Source organism: Suricata suricatta, chromosome 1 (genome assembly GCF_006229205.1).
Source record: "Suricata suricatta isolate VVHF042 chromosome 1, meerkat_22Aug2017_6uvM2_HiC, whole genome shotgun sequence".
Classification (NCBI taxonomy): domain Eukaryota; kingdom Metazoa; phylum Chordata; class Mammalia; order Carnivora; family Herpestidae; genus Suricata; species Suricata suricatta.
Genome location: NC_043700.1, coordinates 176,175,768 through 176,200,870, shown reverse-complemented (window position 1 = coordinate 176,200,870; position 25,103 = coordinate 176,175,768). Strand labels below are relative to the sequence as shown.

Genomic DNA, 25,103 nt, shown 5'->3' with positions numbered 1-25,103 from the left:
ACAGTTTTTGAGTTAGTAAAACATTTGTGATGGATATATTATTTATTTTATTTTTCTTAGGTGTTTAAAGTATGAGCTTTCTGCTATAACTAAGTCCTGATGAACAAATTATTGTATTATTTTAAAATATTTTTCTTTAATGTTTATTTATTTTTGAGAGAGAAAGAGAGTGTAGGTGGGAGTGCAGGGGCAAAGAGAGGGAGACACAGAATCTGAAGCAGGCTCCAGGCTCTGAGCTGTCAGCACAGAGTCTGATAGGGGCTCGAACTCACCAATAGGGAGTTTAGGACCTGAGCTGTAGTCAGATCCTCAACAAACTGAGCCACTCAGGTGCCCCAAATTATTAATACTGGCCCATCCTTCTCTTCTGGTTCTATAGTCCTAATTTAATTTCTATCTTTCCTCTTCAAGATTTTTCATCAAGGTCTTTCAGAAAGATCCAACTGTTTATAAGACAGTAAACAGACAGACTCAGAGATTACAGATTCATGGAAACCAGGCTTAAATCCTGGCTTTACCTCAGTAATATTGATTGTCCCTTTAAACCCTGAGTCTCACTTATAAAACTGGCTTATGATATTAACTTGGAATCATTACATTTCACATGAATAGTATTTAGTAATCACTAGGTGGCCTCAATAGTAGAGGAATAGGATGTGTGAGCTAACTTGACTTGGGGGGGGCAAATAAAAACAAAAAATATTGGTTAAATCTATCTAAAATAATAGGTCACTTTACTCTTGGAAAAATTAATCTATATCACATCATTTACACTAACTCTCGACACACATACGAGCTTTGATCTCTCCAGGTCTCCCACTATGGTCTCATGTTCACCAAATTCAGCGGTTATGCCCTGAAGCATTTTACTGAAAATCTTAAGGGGACAAAACCAAGACACATATGAATGTTGTTCAGTTCTGAAGCTGGCCTCTTATGTTGATGCTTTCATTTTAAAATAACTTGAAATTTCAGAAGTGCCTGGGTGGCTCAGCTGGTTAAGCTCTGACTTCAGCTCAGGTCATGATCTCATGGTCCATGGGTTCAAGCCCCATGTCGGGCTCTGTGCTGACAGTTTGCAGCCTGGAGCCTGGTTCCGATTCTGTGACTCCCTCTCTCTCTGTCCTCCCTCTCCCCTTTCAAAACTAAATAAACATTAAAAAAGTAACTTGAAATTTCTAACTTCTCATTGCCATCATTTATAATCATAATCAGTTTCTATTTATTGAGCACCTACTTTATGCCAGACACTGTGCTAACAGCTTCACAAACATTTATTTATTAATCTTTGCAACAACATTATGGGGTGGTTTACAAATGAAGCACTGGAGGCAGAGGGAGTGTAATTGTTCAAGGTCAGAATTTAAGTCAGATTTCAAAACCAGGTCTGTAAGATTCCAAAGCCAGGGGTCTTTCCATTCTACTGTGACTACGCTCCGATCGGCTACCCTTCATGAAATTGTAGGGCTTGAGGGAATTGGAAAAAGCCATGCTACTACAATACACATCAAACCTACTTTTCAGAGAATACAGAGCCAGCTTAGTGACGGCAAACTTTCTATTGCTGCTGGCTAGGCAGAGAGATAACAAGAGGGGAAACATTCCTCTTAGAAATATTTCAGGGAGGCTCCAGTTCAATTTGGAAATACCATCCAATCCTCCCTCTACCAGTGATGAATCGTGATTTAAAGGCCCCTCTAGGTAGCTTATTTTAAACTCTAGATGTTTTGAAAGACTGGAAACACCCTGGCCTTCATCACTGAAGAAAATAAGTCAAATCAACTTAAGACTTCAATCCGTCTTGACTGTTTTTATCAGCCAACATTTGAACAAATGACTTGCCACCTTTTATATTTTCATCCCTAGGCCTCTATCTCTCTGACAGTCAGCTGCCTCTCCCCTGCTCCATACTATCTATTTAGCCTGTGAAGTGAATTATAGCATATTTCCCCTGAACAATGCACACCACCTATATCAATTACTTTAGGAAGACATCACTTCAGTGGAAGGCAGAAAAAAAATCCCTGTATTTGATATTCATTTCTTTCTTTATACCAAGCCAAAGCAAGTGCAGATAGATATAGAGTAATGCTTCAGAATAGATTTATATGTTAATTTTATGATTATTATTACAAATTGATTTAAATAATTATGTCTTATGCACAAGACATTTGCCATTTTCTTTCCTTCATCTAAGAATTTAAAGGCTTGCAATACACACATTAAATAGGGAATGACATGCAAAGGCACCAAATTAAAATTGGGAAGAAAATTAAGATGTCCACTTTGGCATTATTTATAATGCCAAAAAATTGAAAATTAAATAAACGTTTAGCTATAATGGAATGATTAAATATGATGGTATTCACCTAACATAATACAATGCAACCATTAAAATAAGTTGATAAATTATTTTTAATCCCATGAATCACATTGGAAAATGAACTTGTATAATATCAGCTGAGAAAAAGTAGAATTTAAAGCTTTATATATCTATATGGTATGACCTCAACTATAAGAAACTAGACTTTCTGAGACAAAACACCAGATTGCAAATCCCACAGCAGACCTTTAAGTGATGTGCTGATAGGTGATAGGACTATTATTCTTAGTACTTTTTTTATATTTCCCAAATTTTACCCCTTGAGTCTGCATAACTTTTATAACATGAGAAATGAATACTTAGAAATGCTTCAGTTTCCTTATCTGTAAAAGGGAGATGATAGTAGCAATAGCCACCTCTGTAGATGGTTCTGGTAATTAAATAAGAAAATGTTTGCAGAGCCCTGGGCACTGTGCCTAGCATCTGGAAACACTAAAAACAGAACAAGGTTTTTTTTCTCTTCTATTGTTTTAAAGAACGTATAGTGTGATTTAGCACATGAAATTATATTTTCTTTTCTCAAGGTGTAATTTGTAGAAGATGTCTTAACATTTTTAAGAGTTTGTAGGACAATAAGGAAAAAAGAACCAGACTTTTGCATATTTTGTTCCATGAGACAATGATGATAATGCTAAGGTTTATACAAAAGGAGTCAGGGCAGCCACAGAAAGCAATAGGGCACTGCAAACCCACACAACAAACACATACACACACACACACATACACACACACACACATGCACAAACAACATAAATGCTTGCAAATATACACATATGCAAATAATGCAGACTTTCAGCATTTGGGAAGACAATACCAAGAATACACATCTGTTCTTTGTTGCCAAAACCTAAGCCCCTTGCTTCTGAGAATGTCCCATACATTAAAAAGTTAAAAATAAGATAAAATCTGTATTCAAATATTCCCCCTTGTAAAATAAAATGATGGTCCAACCCAATATGCCTATGGTTTACATCTGCTTCCATTTTGAGCCTTACATTATGGATTCCTCATTCCATGTACAATAAAATCCATACCTAGGTCTGCATAGTTAGACTTGAAAAATTGCTTGCGTCCACAAAAGTACAGCTCGAAGTCAGTTTCATTCGACCTGCGCAAAGTGTATCCATTTTCAAGAGCAGCAAAAGCATCACAGGTATAACGGTAGGTAATGAAACCATAGCTGTCTCTGCAACAGACAAAGAAGAGAGGATCAAAGCTGGTGAGGAAGCATTAACATATATGCCTGTAACCCTTCCTTAGTTTGGGAGACTTCACTGGTGCCAATGTCTGAACTGCTGCATCCATTTATCAGTGTGATTGTCCTGTCAAGCAGCTAAATACTTATTTCTAGGACAGGAAATCTCAACTAGAAAGATTAATAAATAGGGATAAAAGAAAATAAATAAGGTTCTGAACTCAACATGTCATCTGTCAAAGCATTCCCATCCTCATAATCTTACGGCCATAATTTTTTACATATGTCAGCTTCTAAACAAGAAATAATCTTGAAGATTCTTACCCATCATCCCGCAGATTTACTGTGCACTCCTCAATTTCACCAAAAACTTCAAAACGGTCCCTCAGTTCCCTCCGTGTCGTGTCAGGTCTGATTTTACCAACGTAAATCACGCGGCGTTCTTCCTGGGGAAGGGGGTGTGGCGAGAAAGAAGAGACTTTTGCCAGTTCTGGAGATAGGAAGGAAGTCGCACCTCTAGAAACATTTGTACATGTACAATCATGCGTACCAAGAACCCACAGAACATGCCAGTAAAAGCAAGACATACACTAAAACTGAGTGAGAGACTACACGTGACCCAAGTTTTATGGCCATTTCTCCAGTACTGCTCTTTCTTCCACGCGCCCTACTCTGGATCTCACTCTCTTCATGTGCTCTCCAGCTCTGTTCTTCTTTCAAGTGAGCTTCTAAGTATTACAAAACAAATATGGGCAACACAATCTTTTTATCGCTGGACAGCTGAAAGACACCTGTTAAGTATTTTAACACCTGTGACTTGATTATTAATCCTCAAAATTGGTAAGAAACTGACCTGGCTTGCAAAACTGTTTAATTTCTCATTTAACTTGGGATTCTAATAATGAGATGTACAAATTTAGACATCGCTAAAACGATTCTTAAGTTCTAGTATAAATAAAAATTACCTGGGGTGCTTATTAAAAATGCAAATTATTGGGGTTTATCTTGGCTATATTAAAAAATTAGAAAATACAATTCAACAATCTCCATTTTTAATAAGTACACCCCAGTGATTCTGATGCAGGTGGTCCAAAGACAATAATATGAAAAATACAGTCTTAAAATGTAGGTTATTTTAAGCCATGGGTCTCTGAAGAATAAAAGCTATAAAAGAAGCTATAAATTTCACTTTAGCAATGAATCTTATTTTAGGAACAGACTAGAAGGGTGTGGCCTAATTTTCACAAGTGGAGTCAATATCATCATAATCTGAAAGTCATCAGCAATTTATAACCTACAAAATGTGGGAATAATATCTTACAACCCGGGGATGGACTCTTTTTTTATGAACAGTAAAAAACACTTCTTAGTGTAAAAAGCAATCCTCTATCTGTTGTTCCAAGAAGACAAGGTCAAAGGTGATGATGTGTCTCAAAACCAAGGAAGGTTTTTCAAGAACACAAAGAGTTAATGTAAAGAATGTGCTTACCAACTCGTCTATATGCCCACTAAGAACAAACAAGAATAAAGTGAACTTATAGGCTGCAAGGTTTAAGTTAGATGGGAACAAAGACTAGGAAATACATAGGATGGATTCAGCTTGCCTGAGCGTTCTCTCCAAATGTACTGTGTGTATCCTGTCCTAGATGATGTAAAAGTAATCTGGGCTTATGGCAAAGAGATACTCTATGTTACTCCCTAAATGTCTTTCCTTTACATATGTCCAGTATTTAGCAAAGGGCTTGGCAAAGAAGGAAAACTCAGTAAGCACTTGTGAAATATAATTGAGCAATTTACATACTATGGTCTCCTAGGTGATCTGATCATCCGCTCCTCATCTTCTACCATATGCAACACTCATATTTCTGTTTTCATCAGAGAAGTTCCTTGGAGCTTCAGATTCAAGTAGCTAACTGTCTATTTGGCATTTCAGGCTGGATGTCCCATGAGCACTTGAAACTAGACCAACATTACCCAAATCCAGCTCTCCAGTTCCACCTTCTCCCCAGTGGGTCTTTCTCCAGTGGTCTTAAGTCAGTGAAGTTAGTGCCATCTAGCCAGGATTCAGGACAAAAACCTGAGCACCTTCCTCCATTCTTTCCTTTTAGTAGTCCCCCCTATACATCCAATCATTCACTAAGCCCTGTTGATTTTTAACCTCCTAAATACCTCTCTGGTCTGTCTCTCTTATTCTATCTCCCCTAAACAAAGCTGCCAGCATCTCTTTCTAAACTAGCATAACAGTCTCTTAGCTTGGATCTTGTGTCTATATTTATTCTCTTCCAATCTATTCCTTCACTTCAATCAAAATAATCTTTGCTAAGGGAGCAGGAATCTGATCATGTCAATTACTGTCTAAAACATTTCAATGTCCTCACATAACTTTTAAGGAAAGACCTAAATCATTAAGAGGACCCACGAGGCCCTGCATAGTTTAGACATGTCTTCTTCATGGGATTTTACCTCCTACTTCCTACTCATCCCTTTATTTTCCAGCCACATTGAGCTGCTCAGTCCCTAGTATAAATTGTGCTCCATTCCTTCCCCAGGGCCTTCACACAAGCTATTCCCTTGCTGTTTGTAATAGCCTCGTAACACTGTCTCTCCCTCCTCTTCTCTGATATACACAGACTGTCTAAAATCACACTGAACTCAGGGCACCTGGGTGGCTCAGTTGGTTAAGTGTCTGACTTCAGTTCAGGTCATGATCTCATGGTTCGTGAGTTCGAGCTCCAGGTTGGGTTTTGTGTTTACAGCTCATAGCCTGGTGCCTGCTTCAGATTCTTTGTCTCCCCCCCACCATCTATCTGCCCCTCCCTTGCTCATACTCTGTCTCTAAAAAATAACTAAACATTAAAAAAATTAAAGTTACACTGAATTCAACAATTATATCCTCTCTGAGACTTGAGATGAGGTTAGGCTTCCTATTAGTAGTTCTTATAATACACTATTTCTCCTTTAGAGTTTGATGCCCAATTGTAATTAAATGTTTAATAGTTAATTCATTGTTTCATGTCTGTCTCCTCCTACAATGAAAGTTTCATGAAAGCAGAATCCATATATGTCCCATTGACTACTGCATTTTAAGGGTACTTGAAACATATCAGAGTCTCAATGAACATTTGTTGAAAAATCAATCAATCAGCAATCAATTAATCATTTTTAACACTTATGCTTACATCCTTCATTGCATCAAAGATGCCAAAGGGTAATCCTTACTCTCTGAGACTCTCTAAAAAAATGGAGAATGAAATTTGGGTTTGGTGCTTAGTCATAGGAAAGAATTTGCCAAGGTAGTTCAGCTGAGTGACTTGACAAAGGTTTCCATGATTTGTTTTCACAGGTTTAAGTGGAAGAAGTGTGGAGTAATTACATGTTTGCAGAACTCTCACTTCTAAAAATCACTTCTGAAAATCAGAGGTGGGCCTCCACTGAAACACTCAGTAAAACCTAATTCCCTTGACAACAGCTATCAGGCCTAAGTAATTGACCAGGTGAAGTACAGCAAACAGAACAGACTGCCTGGTTCACTTCCATGTAGATTGTATGTCTCAATTGAAGACTGTAATTGTGTTGTTCCAGAGCACCCAGCACATCCTGGAAATCAATACATATAAATGGATGGTGAGGCTCATCCTGGAGCAGTGCTGTGCACTGGAGTAAGGGGCTCATAACACCACATTCCATTCTATTTCCAGCCAGCTCTAGCCAAACAGCCAAATGTGATGGGACTGTTATCTAAACTTTCTGGCACCTCCTTGCATGGGGGTTATGGGTTTTTTTTTTTTTAAATAGGCCTGTTTAGGAAGGTTACTACTGTATAAAGAAAAAGGAGGGGGAAATGCAGAAGAGAGAGAAAGAAATTGAACCATCACAAAGAAATTGCTCAACTACCATTATGGGAATACACACAGCCTACGTATTCAAGGAAATTTGAAGTTAAAGCTAAAATCGACCATATGCACGTCCATATGCAAACATATTGGGACAGTCTCTGAATTGCCTCTTTATACAAAACTGTATGCAACAACGATCCCACAAAGAAGATAAACCAGAGGACCTTTTCAGATACTGATACATTCTGCAGTAAAAAGAAGACACAATCTAGATGGGGAAAAAACAGAAACCCAAAGGGCTGGAGCACAATCACTTAAATTACCTATTTGTCTATCATCTCCTTTTATGAAACACAGGAATGGAACCACGTCTTGTTTCCTTCAAGATCGGAGATTGAATACATGCTGAAATTCTCATTTTAGAAGATGATTAGAGTGCTTGGTTTTCCTTGTGCTAAAAATGAAACTAAAAGGCATCTGAAGGTCTAAAAGCAAAGACAAAAATCTTTCCAAGATTGGCCAAAATGTCTAGCAAAGAACCGATTATTTTTAACATGTTGCAGTTTTATTAGACAGATGAATAGATTCCGTATCTTTAAAAAACCTTAACATTTGCAGCCAATTTTTCAAGACATTAATTTCTAAACAGGAGATGAAAGGAAAAGAAATCAAAATGCTTAATAACATTTTCAACTTCTTAAAGGCTTGGAGGAACTCTAAACCTTTGGAAAAAGCTCCTTGAAAAATGATTTTCAGACCAGTTTTCACTAGTGAGGAGGATGAAACATTTATCAAATATCTTTTAGCTTCAATTTTCACAAAAGCTAGTTTGCTGATGGGGTGGATAACAAAATTGAAGATTTATATTGCATAAACAGGTATAGTAAATCATCATTATATCAAAATACAGGGGGATAAATAAAGGGAGAAAAAACTGACTGAAATTAACTGACTTTGCATGATCAAAATCTTTATCAAAAAGAGAATAGAGCTTCCAAGGCAGCTGGGGAAACATACAATGGTTGCAGTCAAATAATAAGCTAGTTTTGGTAAAAGAGGTTTGACTAAGAGAAAGAGAATTTAGTAGGGAGTTGAATATTTATTGAATTCTAATATATACCAAGCACTGTGCTTGATGCTTCTTTATGGGTTAACTTCAGTAAAATGCTATGCAACACCAGGTAGCCACAAGAACAGCCTGATATATTTTAGATTTTGATTCTCAGAACTCTTAGTCTGCATTTCCAAGTGAGGATAATGTAAAAATTCTTTCTCCTATGTTAAGGAAGCTGCATGTAAACTTTAGCCACGAAAGATTCACGTTCATTTCCAGATTAGCTACCAACCTGACTTCCTCAGAAATTCCAAAGAGATTACAAGTACTATATGCATGTGAGGTATATGGATAAAATCTATGCCATTTTAGGCTGAATGGTATAGTGAGGTCCTCCATCTAAACGATAAAGTAAGAGGGTGGATGTCTGTGAAAAGGCACATATGGACAGAAAAAAATGCCAAAACCTTGACAAAACATCAAACTGTGTTTTTTCCCTATCTTTCCCTTAACATTGGTTACACTATCTAATACTCTTAGGGGAGAAACAAAACTACAGTACCCAGTTTTCCAATGTTACTTGCATCTAAGTACTACCCAGGAATATTCTTCTATCTCTAAGGTTGGATCAGTGTGAATAAATCCAGGGTAGTCTACCTAAGAGCCAGTATGCAAGTAGACACACTGATAAGGCAGATGACATAGAAACTGAGAGGATGTAGGACAGCTTTCAGTAAAACTGATAATTTCCAAATAGTGAGGTTCAACTCATAATAGAACATATATTCCAACCTACATGACCTATCTCTTGAAAAAGGCTTGGATAGAAAACTATTTTCTCTAAAAATTGTAACTATGAGAAACTACACACAAAAATTTTTTTTTCATTTGGAAGAAGCTGATAATTATCTGTGATGAAGCACCATTCCTGGTGCCTCGGCTGCATACTGACGAATGAAAGAGAAATCAAATGGCACAGTCTCTGCCCAGGCACATCTGGTTTGGGTTTCAAGCCCTGAGCCATATCATAATGTGTGGATTTACCCTTTAAGTGAATATCCCATTATCATGTTTTCTGGCAGCAAATTTTACCAACTGCAAATGAGTTGGACTTAGAACTCCATGAGAAATTAGGGCAGTGACAGTTTAGACAGTAAGTGCCAAACCCTGGCTTGCGAAGTTCCGATTAACCTAAATTACTGCAAAGCTGAGAAAGACAGAGGGTGAAGCAGTTCTTGAGAAAGAGTTTAGGTGGAAAATGGAGGAAAGGGACAATCAGAACGGTGGCAATAGTCAACCCTAATATAAGATTCTGTGTTAGTAACCACTGATTATTAGCCCTTTCTTAACTCTGTGATTTGCTGCACTCAGGTTGGTCTGGATTTTTAGATGCATAACCAGTGACAAGTTTATATAGACCTCCTAAACCATCTCCTTACAGGACTTCAAACTAAAAGCAATACAGACTACAAGACAAATGTGGTAAAGACCACTTTAATTTTGTAAAATATCAGTTATTCAATGATTTAACATTTTTTTCATTTCCTTTTTGAGCCTCTGCTTTGCAAGTCCTCTAATTATATATCATCGATCTGACTGATAACCCAGCATTGTGCCCTAGATATTCTGAACATAATTTACTACTTATTCATTATTATAAGGGTGTCTCAGAAACATGAATGTAAATCACCTACCCAACCAACTTAAGTGGACCGTCCTGGTTCCTTTAGCTGCTCATAAATGACCTCTCAAGCTAATCCAGTCAAAGGAGTGGTGCCCAAGTCCATTAGATGTGCCCAAGTCCATTAAAATACATTTTGCAAATTCACTGTGGCACAAGAAAGTAGATCATCTTGAGGAAGGAAGGTGATCAGAAAATCTTCCACGGTAAGTAATTCCACTATGCCTTCAAGATAACCTTCATAATCTTGACCATGACTTACAGGACACTTGAAGGATCTCACTTCCATCAAGCCCTCCAGAACTGATTCTGTGGCCCAGTGTTCTGGTTAAATGACTAGCAGTTTCCCAACATACCTTGCTCTTGTCTGGGGACTTAGTATGAGCTATAGCTTCTGCCTAGAATAACAATGCCCACTAAAAATAGAATGCAGCCTATGCAAGTTTAAATTTTCTATGAGGCACATTTTAAAAAGTAAAAACAAAAAACAAAAAACCCCAGAAAATCTAATTTTAATAATGTATTTTGTTTAGTTCAATATGTCTAAAATATTACCATTTCAACTTGTCATTGATATAAAAAGTATTAATGAGGCATTTCACACTCTTGAATTAAGTTTTCAAAATCCAATCCCATTTATAGTGCATCTTAATTCAGACTAGCTGCATTTTCTGTTTGTCTAGTGGATACCAAATTGGAAAGCACAGGTGTAGAAAACCTTTGCCTTCCTTCTCTTTCAATTTCAAATCAATCTCACCCTCGCCAGGAATGCCTCCTTCATTCTCAGGTCTAGATATCCACCCATTTGCCACCAGAGTACCTTAGGTTACTTCCTGAAATAGCACTTTACATACCCTATTGCTTGTTTGCATATCTTTATCTGCCAGTAGACTTGAAGTTCTCTGGATGTGTGGATCAGGTCTTACCTAATTTTTTTTTAATTTTATTTCTTAGTGTTTATTTATTTTTTGATGGGGGGGGCAGAGAGAGAGAAAAAGAGAGAGAGTGAGAGAGTGAGTCACAGATTCAGAAGCAGGCTCCAGTCTCTGAGCTGTCAGCACAGAGCCCAACGCAGGGCTCAAACTCATGAACCATGAGATCATGACCTGAGCCGAAGTCAGACGTTTAACCAACTGAGTCACCCAGGAGCTCCAAGGTCTTACCTAATTTTATATCCTAAGCACCTAGCAAATCATTGTCACATAAAGGATCACAAGTTTACACTTATGTGAAGCAGAAATAGCGTATCATTATCCAAGAGAGGATGAATTTATGAATTAGTCCCAAATCTTTATATTAAACTCATTACTTATAGTTCACTGTGTCCTAGGTTTTTTTTAATCTTTTCCAAAACAAAAACATAAAAATCTCAAAGCCAAAATTCTGACAGATGTCTAGTTAATTGATAATGACTCAATGTAAGCCAATTTGGTATTTTTACTATATAAGCCATCTTTCAGAGATAACTAATAAAGAATGTCTTATTTAAGAATTAGCTAAAGAACTGGTCAACACTTGTGACACAAAGAGAAGGCAGGGGGTATCTGCTTTTAATCTGGGGCTAGTGACCTCAAGGTTGCTTTTGGCACAGGCATAACTATGGAATGCGGACCAGCCATGCACTATTTGACATTTTGGAAAGAGCCAAACTAATGAAAGGACCCATCTCTCCTTTACACACTCTTGTTAAGTGTGTGGCTCTAAATTATCTTTGGAAGGAAAAACATGCCATTTAGCAACATTTATGTACACAGCTTTGGTTATAGTAGTATATTTTGCCCAAATGAGCAAATATATGATGAAACTATTAATCTCGCTTTTCAGTGTGATACTTTGGAAAAGAAACATGAAGGATTTTATAAAATATGAATTTGCAAACACTGAAATAACTATTTTCCTACACACTTATTCAACATGATACTCTTTTGTAAAGATTAATTGCAATGTGCCATATTAAAAGGCTTTGTAAACTATATGGCACTATATAAATGTGAATTATTATAATTATTGAACAGGCTATTAATTAAATACAGCAAAATTAGAAAAATTGAATTTTTAATTTTCATTAGTCTTCTTTAAGTGTTAACTAATGACACTCTGGCAGCTCTTAATATCACAGCTCATTTGAAAGTTGAGAAAAATGAGGAAAAGTGTAATTTGCCCAAGACTTTTGATTCAGTCTTAGGTAGATTCAACGTTAAATGACAGCAAACACTCTAGACCTTTAGCCTCAGTATTCAATTACTTCTCCCTTCTTTTTCCTCGGGTGCCTGCTATTAACAAGCTTCTCAGTTAACCTTTTCCCTCTGGTTGATAACTGTTGGCAGGTGCTTGATTCTGACTCCATTAGTTCTTTCATGTAGGTTTTTCAAGATTTTGTTGAAGGTTGTAGGTTTTCTTAGAGGTCTAATATAAATCTCACCTTTAGAGTTAAAAGTCATTTCCCTAAACCTTGGTTACCTTATATGCAAGATATGGGAAAAGCTGATCTAACTGAAATGACTTTTAGGAGCTACCAGCACAGATAGGCAGTCACAATGGACAAAAGCAATGCCACTTTTGATTGATTACTTAAGACTCCCTGAAGCACTGAGTTGGGAGAGACCCAAAGTTTCCCTGTGGGCTCTGTGGTAAGAGTTCCATAATTGATTAGGAATGTCTGCCATGGGCAAAATGACAACTGGAGTAACTGGTTTTTGCCTTCCAGGTTCTAGGTTGATAAGCAATAGGAAGGAGCTGAGTAAAAATCTACCTATTTGTGAGGAGATGCTGAGAAGTAGTGACCCACAGAGAACAAAGAAGTTCAACAAAGCCTGGATCTTTACATCGAAGTGTCAGTAATGTCTGTACGTCAAGGAAATGCAATACCTTGCAGTAAGTGATGGCAAAATGCCATAATGATTTACGGCAAAGTAGTTTATAAGAAATGTAAATGCGTCAACTATGTGGTTAGGTGTTGATCTAGCATGAGTAAGAAAGGATGACTTTTTAGCAAATCTTTATCTACTGCTTTCTTTAAATCTAACCTGAACCCGGTCCCTTCCTGCACAATCCAATTCTAAAATCTGCCAAAAAGACAAAAACAAACCAAACATGGCACCACTTCATCTTCCACTCAGATAAAAAAGCAGCAGAGAACAGGAAGAAAAAGTCACTGTCTGACCCGATGGAATCAATATTTGACTGAATAAATCCCCGCTCCCTCCATTTTGGAAAACAAAAGTAGAAAACAGCAATGAGTTTCAAGATGAATGAGGAATGTGAAGTCTGAATAAAACATACACTCATTTACCATTTTGTTTCCCAATACTTCACGTCAAGAGGGACTGGGGACCCACCTTTGTTACAAAGTCAACAGACCAAATATTGCATATTCTAACAAAGCCTTAGCTTTAGTTCATTTTTTAACCTACAGGAAAAAAAACTGAAAAGAAAGAAAAAGGTAGGAATAGGATGGGAAGAGAAGGGAAGGGAAGGGAGGAGAGGGGAGGAGAAGGGAAGGGAAGGGAGGGGAAGGGAAGGGAAGGGAAAGGAAAAGAAACCATCCTTTAAAATGAAAGTGAGCTCCCAGCTGCTTACAATTGCCTTCTGCCTCTGCCTCTCCCTTTGTTTGGCCCTTTCAGACTCCCGCTTCTCATACTCTTTGCGGTATTCTTCCCTCTTCAGCCTTTCGTGCTGATATTCCTCGTAGCTGTCATACCTGAGAAACATAACTTCATCATTAAGTCAACCACCTCCATTTACACAAGCAAAATGAATCATGAAGGGGGGGAAGGTCTGAGCTAACATCATGTCATCTAGAGGAGGGGGTGAGAGGAGTGGAAGGAAAATGACAGGTGCCCTTACCTGGGCCTACGGCTGTAGGGCGACCTGGAACGTGATCTTGCACACAGAGGAGAATTTCGGTGCGCACGGTGTCTGCAGTGGCTTGACTCATAGTAGTAGCAAGATCTGGGAGTGAGAGGAAAAACAGAAAGGGCATTTGCAACTGCCACTTAACCTCGGTTTATTGGCATGACTGAATATCCCTGGAACACCATATGACAGAAAGCGGCTTCTTCTTCCTAGCTACTGTGAGATTTCCTGGTGACAGTTTGTGATGGTGTAGTCAGCTTAGAAATCTAGGGATGATGTGTTCTCTCCCAGCCTCTCTTGCTGATGCTAACATGGAGCGCCAGTCTGAAATAATGTCAGCTTTATCTCACATGGATCTCAACTATCCTGGCACAGGGCAGCTCTCCAGGTAATGGAAAAATTAGATGAGCAAGTTTCTTACAAATTGCTCTCCGTGATCCGACTGGCTCAAGGCACTGTGCTCAAGGTTGACAGATTTAAGAGAAGATGAGGAAGAATGTCTGCAGAATAACATCCTCGTTAGTTCCAGAGGTTCTGGGAATGCCGTGGTGAGGGGATGGGCTGTCTATGGGTTTTGAGGGCATTCTGTTTGTTTCTTTTTGGACCTTGCACTCTGGGGTGGGTGATGACAAGGTTTACCTTGAAGAGGATCTACTGCCTGGGGACCTTGATCTTGACCTGGAATATGGTGATCGGGAACACGACCTGTGTCGAGAAAAGGACCTTGAACGAGAGCGCATCCTTTGGGGTCTTTGAGAAAATAAGGACTTGGGTGGTGACACGGAATCTCTACATGGAGAGTTAAAAGAAGAGCAAGAAGGCGACACATCGAACAATGAATAGGATTGCGTGCCATCCCAAGGGTAGTTCAGTTTATCACTTTCATCTTCGCTGTCATCAAACAGGCCATCCATGGCTAGTCCTGAATTTATAAACATAGGTAGTTTGGAGAATTGTTCATTACTGAAATCACTGTCCCTCAGTTCACTGGGCTTGTCTGCTTCGTCGTCAAAAACAGCTTGACTGGGATGACCGAAGTGCTTGTTCAGCTCGGCTCGGATTTCCTGGTCTTGGAGCTGTTTTCTGGTGCTGCAAGGAGAGACCTGCTTGCCCGCGCCCGGAGTCTCTCTCAGGTAGCACTGGTCTGAATCTGTGGAAGAACGAATCTGCCCCTGCCAGTCGGAGGGGGCATCTTTATATTCTAGTTGTCTAGAGTCTTGGAGCTCCTGTGATATATTAATGAGTATCTCCGTTTTGGAATTAATTGACTGACAATAGTCATGATCACCAAACAGCCGTAGACTGGGCCGCTTGGCCTTCCTTTCCTCGTGTCCACTGGTGGGCACAGAGGTCTTGCTGAGTTGTGCATACAACTCAGATTGCTCAGGCCCTTTCTTGGTGGAGTTATTGCCTTGGGTGCCAGGAGGCTCACTGTACCTGGGCTTCTTTGATGGTGGAGGTCCCACAGTCTTGCAAGAGGACTTCAGCTTTGGAGAAGTCCTGAAAGGGTTATCTTGGTTGGCTTTGTGAGGAGGAGTAGTGGGCGGAGTTAGGCCTATGGGGAAAAGAAGCAGGGGGGTGGGGAGAGAGATAAGAGATGGAGAGAATGTTGTTAAATGCCAGGACAGGTTTTCCTAACTTCCCCAGGACTTCAGACAGTGGCGAGAAAGAAGGTAAACAAAATTCATGATAAGACCTGAAAAAGTGCCTCTCTCCCTCTAAGCCTCTGTCACCAAGAAAAGATGGATCTCACTGCTGTCAGGTGGCAGTGAAATCCACGATATTTTGTATTTTAAACGCCAATGCTAACAGACCTGGCTTCCCAGGAAGCATGAACGCCTCACTACCAGCCTCCACGGGCACCAGGCATTACCAAAGCTCACATTTCCAAGGGCATTGTGTGTCTGCACGGCCCAGGGGAATCACAGTATAGCTTTGGTAGCATTTGTCTGCAAGGAACACTGTGGAGCATACAAGTGACTCTGAAAAATCTCCCCAGTCAAGGATAACTACCCAAGGAGCCCGGAGTAGGCAACTTAAGAAACAAAAACAAAACAAAAATAAAAAGATGGAATGACAGCAAATGTGGGGCAGGGTGGGAAGGACACAGACAACTTCAAAGGAAGTTCAGGAAAACGTGTGGCAGACGAAAACAGGGGACCAGACAACTGTGCAACTTGACGGCAATGATTCTTTGTCTCTACAGTCCATTAACTTAGTAAACCATGGCTAATGTAGGTATAATACTTTCTTGTAAGCATAACTAATACATTCTGTGTAAAAGATGGTTCTGCAACAGAAACCTAAATGAACAGGACCACTGAATATTGCAGTGCCAGTGGACCATTTTATTTAGAGCACCACATTGGGGTGGGTTAGAAGGAGGAAGGATTGAACCGGATCCAAACTCCAGCAACCAACTAATTTAAATAAATAAATAAATGAATGAATAAATAAATAAATAAATAAAAAATAAATAAAGGGTGCTGAGAGACACTCCATCAGTTGGTGCCTTTGTCCTTTTCTACAGAAGAGCCGAAAATTGCATCAGACACCATGGTGGGAGAGTCTGTAAACTACAGTTGCCTCCACTACATTTCACCCCCAAGAAAGGTCTACTCATCCCTTCGGTCTACTCATCCCTTCAGACTGAGGAAGGATGATTGGAAAATGGCTCCAGAGTCCAAGGAACTTTGAGGAAGGGAAGGCTAGGGTTCAAATGACTTTATGCTTACAAGGAAACATTTAAGTTTACAATACATTTTCTATTTAGGACGATGAGTGAATGCTGTTCAGCAGAAAAGAACTTCAAGTCCGCTAACAAGCCTGGGGTTAGACTTAAGGCAATTGCACATTTCAAGGAAATGGCATAAAAATCTTACCTTGCTGGAGAAAAGGAAAAAAAAAATACACACACACACACACACACACACACACGACCAAGTAGGTCACAGAAAGCCAAATGCAATTTTGGTATGAACAGGAAGATACTGCCTCTTTTTCCTACTTTGCAATAAAAAGATGAAAGAAATTGATATTAATATTTCCTCTATAATAAAATACTTTACACCAACATTTGGCAATTTTATTCTGTATGGCTAATGTTCTCTAAATGAAGGGAGGAGAAAAGCTACAAAAATGCAAAGTAATTTGACTTTGGAAATCCAGCCCAGAAAAATTCAAAAAGATAGGAAAATACAAACACAAAGAGAAGGGACCCATTGGAGTCCCAGAGAAGCTCCCTTGATTAGCAGGTTCCCCCACACACCTTCTGTACTCTTCATTCAAAGATAATAAGGAGGTAACATTATTGAATAAAACCTCTGTGTCACTGACTCCTTTTGTCCCCTCTTTCTTGGACAGGCATGTCTTTTACTCATTCTAAGATATTCTTATGTAATCAATCGTTCTCTCTCTTTCTTCCTTTTTTCCTTTTGTTTCCTTTACCTTTTGCACTGCCCGTTCCTAACACTCATTTCTACCACACGCTATCTTCAGCTACTATTATAACAAATTTTAAGATACTAATGCTCCTCCAAAGAAATGACAAATTCTCAGATATTTCTCACAGGAGATGAGATGTGAGATAGGAGATGCCTCATAGGAGGCTATGATGCCCAAAGAAATAATGATGAATAATCCCTCTTTTCTCAGCAAATAAAAGTCAAATATTCCAAATGGCATAGCCTTTGAATGGGGGAAATGACATTCGGCATCCTAAAATCCAATTCCATAAATCTTCTCATGGTTCCCAAATTAGAGTAGTTATTACGTTCCTAATAATTTATTGCCACGATCACTCATTTGATACTTATCAGCTACTGCTCTATATTCTTGGCCATCTCTTTTGGAATGTATAGTTTATCTTGTCTCTCCAAATAGATTATATGTTCTTAGTAGGATGTTGCTTGGGCTTCTTTTTGCAAAAATTCTTGTTCTTTTTTTTTTTTTTAATTTTTCTAGATTCTCCTTTAGTGGTGGGTCTTGTATTTCAGTGGCCCAAGAATAACTTGGGAAGCTAGTCAAACATTTTTAATGAGATGGTTCACGGACCACATATGGAGAGCCTCTGCCCTGTCATGTCTAAGTAACACAATGCCTCATTCTCAGGTGTATGTATTTTGACTGACATTCTAGACTTATAAAAAGAAACCCTAAACTTCAGAAACACCAAATTAGGCCACTATTAAAGAGAGACTAGTTCTAAAAATAGCTCAGCTATCTAGGGATTTTAAATATAGAAATTCTTTTTAGTCTTGAACATTTGAAACCCTTGTCCTAGTACCTAAGCTCATTATCACTTAAATAACTGATCCTCAAGTTGCTCTTGGGAGTAGAGACACCCTGATTGTAGTTTTTTTTTATTTGTTTGTTTGTTTATTTGTTTCTGTTGGTGTTGTTTTTTGAGTTAAAAACAAAGCCTTTTACCGTCTGCACATATTGGAACCTGTGGGGATAGAGCAGACATTCACTGGGTTTCTTTTTTGTGCTGGATAATAGATCAGCATGCTGGTATTTTAGGGGCTTCATGGTTCCTTTTAATAAACAGACAATTCCCTACAGCTTGAAGTAAGTGTATGGGCTTGCATATGTGCTTAAGGTTTACAGAAACACTCCGAGATAACCAAATATACCCCATAAGTGAAAATACCAGGGGTGGGAATTTCTGTTGGCACTGCTTGTTTAAAAAAGTAATACTTGCTTCATGGGTGGAAGTTATTTTAAGATTAGTGAGTAGGTGGGTAAGGGAAAACAATTCAGGTAATTCCCTAAACTTTTTTACTGGTTACTGAAATATCTTTATTCAGAGGATACCCCCAAGCAAGACTGAGAAATCTCAAGGATGGAACCACCAGTGTCTAATTGAAAATCTATTTTCAGATATTGTTGAGACCTAAAGCAAAACAAAGCAAAATAAAAGTGTGAGAAGCACTTAATATATATATATATACATATATATATATATTTATATTTATATTTATATAAAATGGTGTCAAATTTTTAAGAGCCACTGATAGCCACTGATAGGACAGAGACCCCTTGCTGCACCTGAACTAATTGGATTTCTCCCATTTCCCCACCCAGAACTCCGTCCCCTGTGGTACGAGGGCAGTCAATACTCAATTCCTTAATGCCACTACCTTTGCTCATCTTCCCTCTAATGGCCAGACTCTCAATTTCACCCCACAAGCTTAAATCAACAGGGCTAATGCCTCCCATAACCTCCGGATTATTTCCTGTGTGTTGATTTTCTGGGGAATGTGTACATTTTGGTGTTGACAGTACAAGGTATATTCCATACTCTCTCTTGAACTTAGCAGGTTTTGACAGATTTATGTGAGGACAGATGGCCATTACAGGCTGAAGGCTGACAAGAGGCAGTTCAGAGCATTGTTAACACACTTGCACAAACTCTCAGCAGTGCAGCAGTGTGCAGAATGTAATTCAGACTATAGCTTTTTTATTACTGCCTATTTTCTTTTGTCAAAAGAGCCTGCTGTGCAGAGCAACAAATGGCTGCTATTACCCAGAATGTAATGGGTGTCAGACAAATCACGTAACACAAACAATCAAGAGTATGTAGGTCATATTTCAACAGAGCACAACCTTAGCAATATTTATGATTACTGCATTGAAATGTGTTCTATAATAAACAAGTACCTCTACATCACTCACACTTAGGCACTTCTGCACAGCAAATCTGGGAGAAGTGGTGTACACTCCACAGTCATCTTTTTAAACAGCCCTTTTATTAAAAAAAAAAACGTCGGAGACAAGTTTTATTTTGTTTTCTTTTTCATTATGTGCTATAAAATGATTTTCTTTAAGGAGTTCTCTTTTGGGTTTGTTTGTTTAATTGAATGACTCTGATAAATGGTGACTCTTCTGTTGTTTTGTGTGTGTTCCAGTATCCATGCAATGACTTCAGCAGGGTTGTTGTTGTTTTTAAATAGTTTATAGTATGTTGCAGAACTTAATGCTGTATTTGTGACTTGCTTTGAAGTTTCTTTGACAGTGGGAATTTTCTTAGGTCACCCGTCAATTCAAATATTTCTTAAGGAAAAACAATGGGAAGAGGAGTTTCTCATGTGCTTAAAGACTTGCCAAAAAAAAAAAAAAAAAAAAAGAACTGGGCAGAGAGGCATGTGGCTCATCCCCCCACACAATTTATGCCTCAAGAATTTGGAGTTGGTATCAAGAGATCATAGGAAAGGCTGACACCCAATATGAACTGATACTGCTCTGCCAGTGAGAACATTTTGTTGAAGAAGCTCCTTCTGGGCGGTCCCCACCCCCAACTTTCCTAGAACACACTGGAGTCCTAGAGGACCCAGGCACGGGAGTGTTAATGCTCTCATGGAGGTACATGCCACACCCTGCCCAGTACTCGGGCTGCCATCGACTCTGGCTGCTCTGAGTGCCAGTGTTCCTGCCTTTACTGTTTTTTCAGTATTTCCTATATCACACCTGACTACCAGAGAACAAACAGGCCTCACAGAAAGCCTTCAGAATATTCCTATGACAAGTGCCTAATTCCTTGACTCTTGCTCATGGAAGATAAAGATACTAATTGGTTCTCCATGCATTTTCCCAGGAGTGGGGATGAGGGTGGGAGTGAGGGGAAACCTGCTTTCTGGGAGCATCTAGCACCAACTCCCCCCACAAGCTGATGTGGGAGAGGAAATTACCTTGTTATTCTTGGCTTAAAAGAAATTTTGATAGTATTACTTCCCAAAAAGATAACAAAGGAATGATCATTCCAGATGTTGGGTCAAGAAGAATGAGATTAAAAAAAAAAAATGAAGGATGGAATTGAAATATGGAGGAAACCTCTGACAATAAGAGTTGTCAAATACTGGAATGGGCTGTAAAGAGAATTTGTGAGGTCTCTCTTTCTTGGAGTCTTCAGGCTCAGTAAAGGATTATATGATCTGTCAGAATCGCTTTCCAGTTCTCTCGTGCTATGGTTTTCCTTTGAAAACTACCAACTACTGCTCACATTTGGCTTTGGTTTACTTCTCCAAAGATAAGTCACATACAAAAGAGGTATATACCAAAAGGGTACAGTAAATGTATGCTGTCTGTCAATATTCTGTCCAGCAAAATGAATTTTTAAATGGGAAGTCCAAAAATGACAATATAAAACTCTACACAAAAGAAGAAGAAATGACAAACTGATTGGTTAATGAGTGGGTTCTTTTAAGAACAAGTCCACCAAAGTGCAGTTTGAATGATTGCCAATTTAATTTTTTATATATTTTTAATAATATTTTTAAATTTATTTTTGGGAGACAGAGAGACAAAGCATGAGCAGGGGAAGGGGCAGAGAGAGAGAAAGAGACACAGAATCTGAAACAGACTCCAGGCTCTTGGCTGTCAGCACAGAGCCTGATGTGGGGCTCAAGCTCATGGGTCATGAGATCATGACCTGAGCCGAAGCCGGCTGCTTAACCAACTGAGCCACCCAGGTGCTCTGAATGAGTGCTAATTTAAACCATGGGAAAACATATAGTGACAAATAAATGACACCAAATCACTTATCCTCTATCATCAAAACCATGAGGAAAATGCAATACCAATGGAGGAAAATATTGTTAAGACCTAGTGTGTTAGGGTGATGAAACTGCTGATTATTTTGTTCTTCTCCTTCCCCCTAAACAGCTATGTTGCTTTTTATTACTTCTACAGAAATAATTTTAAAAAACGATTTATGTATACATATACATGACATTTTGGGGTCGGCCACTTTGGTCCCTAATCAATTCGTTTATGGCTAAAATCATCATCCAGTTGAGCTGACATTGCTTTGCCATTTCCATTTCAGAAAAAAAAAGTCTAGCACTCTGAAAATCTCCATATGCAATAGATTTAAATGCCTTCTGCCAAAAGATCATTCTCTCCTCTCATCTTGTTTTACTAACAGCTATTTTGAAATCAAATTAGTTTTTACACCTGTAAAAAGAAGAGTTTTTTTATCAGCCAAAATGAGCTAGTTTAGGACAATCACAAAGTCAGACCAGCTGGCAATACCTAATAAAGCAAACTTCCTGTCTCATCCCTCCTGTTTCCCAAAGACTCTGCAGATGGGGCAGAGGGATTTTTCTGGAGGTCTAAGAGTTTTGTTGACTCTTTACATTTGTACGTAAATGTTTGGAACATTTCCTTAAATTTGTGAGTAAAGCAAAAGGAGACCGCAGAAAGTCCTGGGCAACAGCTTGATCCATTTCCTTGGCCATAACAAAATGGATCAAGCCTGTAGACCAAGGATCAACAAATCAACAACACAAATGTTTCCACCCTCTCTACCCCCTTGCGGCACCAATGGCAGACATACTAATTGATCATGACATTTTCACTGAGTACAGACTTGGCCTTGGAATCCTCCTCAACACAATGCTCCTGGCAGCCAATACCAATCAATGACACTTGGCAAATGAAATGAAACCTATGTAACATAACAGATGTTGACTACTACCTTTAAAATTCATGGTTCAGGAAAGAGACATCATCTCTAGTCGGACAGACATGCTTTGAACCCAGGATTCACCACTGAGTCATTGTCGACATATATAGGGTTTTCCTCAACAATGAAACGACCAGAGAATCAGAAAGATAATATATATCACATGCTTACTAGGGAGTGGCTAATCTCCAGAATGTGTAGGAATAATAAAGTAGCTGTTGTTGAAGGAATATCATGGAGGAGATTGTTCTACCTTGACTTGGTAAATCCATACCCATACCCAAAACAGTATATGTTGAATTTCATATTAGAGAATTAGAGGGATTTTGCCACAAAGAGAAAATATAATTTCATATATGAGTGTGCCAAAAAGAAAACAACATTTAAGGTCAATGAAAGGGAACAGGTAAAGATAATCAAAAGTAGAAAAGATGAGCAACAAGGTACCAACATGTCAGCAGATAAAATTAATGCCGAATTAGTAATTAAATATCTTATATTTATTGAATCCTTATATATCCTGGCACTGGAGTAAGCCTTTTTCACGTTTTATATCAATCCTCAGAGACTCAATGAGATACAGGTGCCGCTATTATCTTCATTTGGTGCATTAGGCTCCTGAGCTTTACAGAAGTTAATTAAAGTGACCAGAGGCCATACTGCTAGAGGGTAGATCCAGAATTTGAACTTGGGTTTATCCAATGTCAGAGCCAAGGTTTTGCATAACTTCACTAAGCTATGCTGCCTGCTTTCAGAAAATCATAGTAGACTACTTTTATTTGGAGTTTTGCTGCTTATAAAGTTTTAAAATTCTGGTTGAATGCACATGAAATTGCCATTTGTGGATGTCAAAAATGGTTGGATGCTGGCAATTTTATTTTTCCAACCTATATTTTAGTCCTGTCAGTCAGACAGTAATTTGATTGGGGGATTATAAATATGACTTTAACATTAAGGAAACTAAGACCCAGGAAAGATTAAGGAGAGAGAAATGCATTTTAGCAATTAAAAGATGAAGAGGGAAAAGTGTATGCTCAGTCTTGTAGTTCCTTACTGATGTCACTGCCCATGCCAAGTTCAGTGTTACTAAAACGTTTCTTTGATTTCCTGCCTTCTTACTTCTGCTCCATCAATATCTTCTCCCCTAATCCCCCCCTGCGCGGTTCATATATGATACAAATATTTTTCTCCCTAAGGCTCCTCCAGTCAGTTTTGCCTACATAGATAGCAGAATTCTCTCCACATTTCCTTTCCATGGATCACCTGGGTTCTTTGCTAATGATATCACCTTAATGCTTCCTTCGGTCCTTGAACCCTCTTTGTAATTCTTTTCAATCTTCTGTACTGTCATTGTATTTAACTTCAAGCAAAGTGCCAGGGGTCAACTTGATAACTTCTTTTCTCCCTTTGATGATTCTCCTGAGGTGTAATCAGTGTAAATCACATCCTCCCAACACTACTATGCGAGAAATTTTACTAGAGATTGTTTGAGGAGATGGAGATCATAACCATCACATACTATAGAGCATTTCAAACCCACAATATCTCTATCCAAAAAAAACCCCTCTTCCTTACATCACTCTCCGGTCAAGTTCCAAACTTCTCTTCCTAGCCTCCTGCCTGCTCCAAGTTTCTCCTCAGTCCCTTTCCTGGAGCTCTAAATTCTTCCTAGTATGTAATGCAAATTGGCCCTACCTAACTTTCTCTAATTAGCATCTTTACACCTAAAACCACCACACTCAATAAACTAAAAACCACCCTCTGGGTCCACCTTTCGTAGAAGGTAGCAAAACACGATAGACAATAAATATCTCACCTTCATGCTACTTGTACAATGTGTGTTATTTCCCCAACAGACTATAAGCTCATATCTTAAACACAAGAATACTGAGCAGGCCAAGTAACATGCATCATGCCTTGTTTGGATCAGTCTCTAGGCTTTATATTTGCTGTACGTCCACTAAGACCTATCATATTTCATGCATAGAGCATGTATTAAAAATGCTGGTAAACTGATATTCATTGTACCCAGTAATCTGTTCAAAGCACCAAGAAATAAGGATTTAAACCAGTCAGACAAATTCTGGTTCACCGACAGAAATAAATCCACTGTGTCTATTTTTAAGGATGCTAAATATGTAAAAAAAATGTATCTTCTATAAATCTCTACTTGTCTTTCAATAGCGTGGGCGACTAAACTTTCAAAATGATAAGTAAATTATTTAAGGTTAGGTTCCTCTCAATAAGAAAAATGTTAAAACTTTTGCAAGAAGAAAAAAGAAGTGTGTTTTTTTTGTAAGACCATAGTCTCACTAATAGAAGGAATGCAATTAAAATGATATGTTCATATATATATATAAACAAACAAAACATTTCAAAAACTAAGATACCCAATGCTAGGAAGGATGTAATAAAGCAAGTACATCCATGGAGGGCTAATAGGGCTACAAGTGAAAGCACTCCTTTTGGAAAGCAGTGTGGCAATGTATACCAGAAGACCCCAAGATATTATATCTTTATATTCATTATTAAAAACTACTGGGACAATATGATTAAGTTTATGAACAGAACCAACAAAACCCACAAATAATCCAATTAAAATGGGCAGAGGACTCAAATAGATATTTTACCAAAG

The 25,103-nt window shown here is 38.5% G+C and overlaps 1 protein-coding gene across 3 annotated transcripts in view; it reads right to left on the bottom strand.

The window, feature by feature from the left end:
- Positions 1-25,103, bottom strand: part of PPARGC1A (PPARG coactivator 1 alpha) — a 640,252-nt gene that overhangs the window by 6,560 nt on the left and 608,589 nt on the right. For all 3 annotated transcript variants that reach the window (XM_029948064.1, XM_029948052.1, XM_029948060.1), the window contains 5 exons: positions 14,644-15,559; positions 13,996-14,100; positions 13,729-13,849; positions 3,903-4,024; positions 3,418-3,569 (listed from right to left, as the gene is read on the bottom strand). In XM_029948064.1, the coding sequence (XP_029803924.1) occupies positions 3,418-3,569; positions 3,903-4,024; positions 13,729-13,849; positions 13,996-14,100; positions 14,644-15,559 (1,416 nt within the window). The remainder of the gene's footprint in view (positions 1-3,417; positions 3,570-3,902; positions 4,025-13,728; positions 13,850-13,995; positions 14,101-14,643; positions 15,560-25,103) is intronic.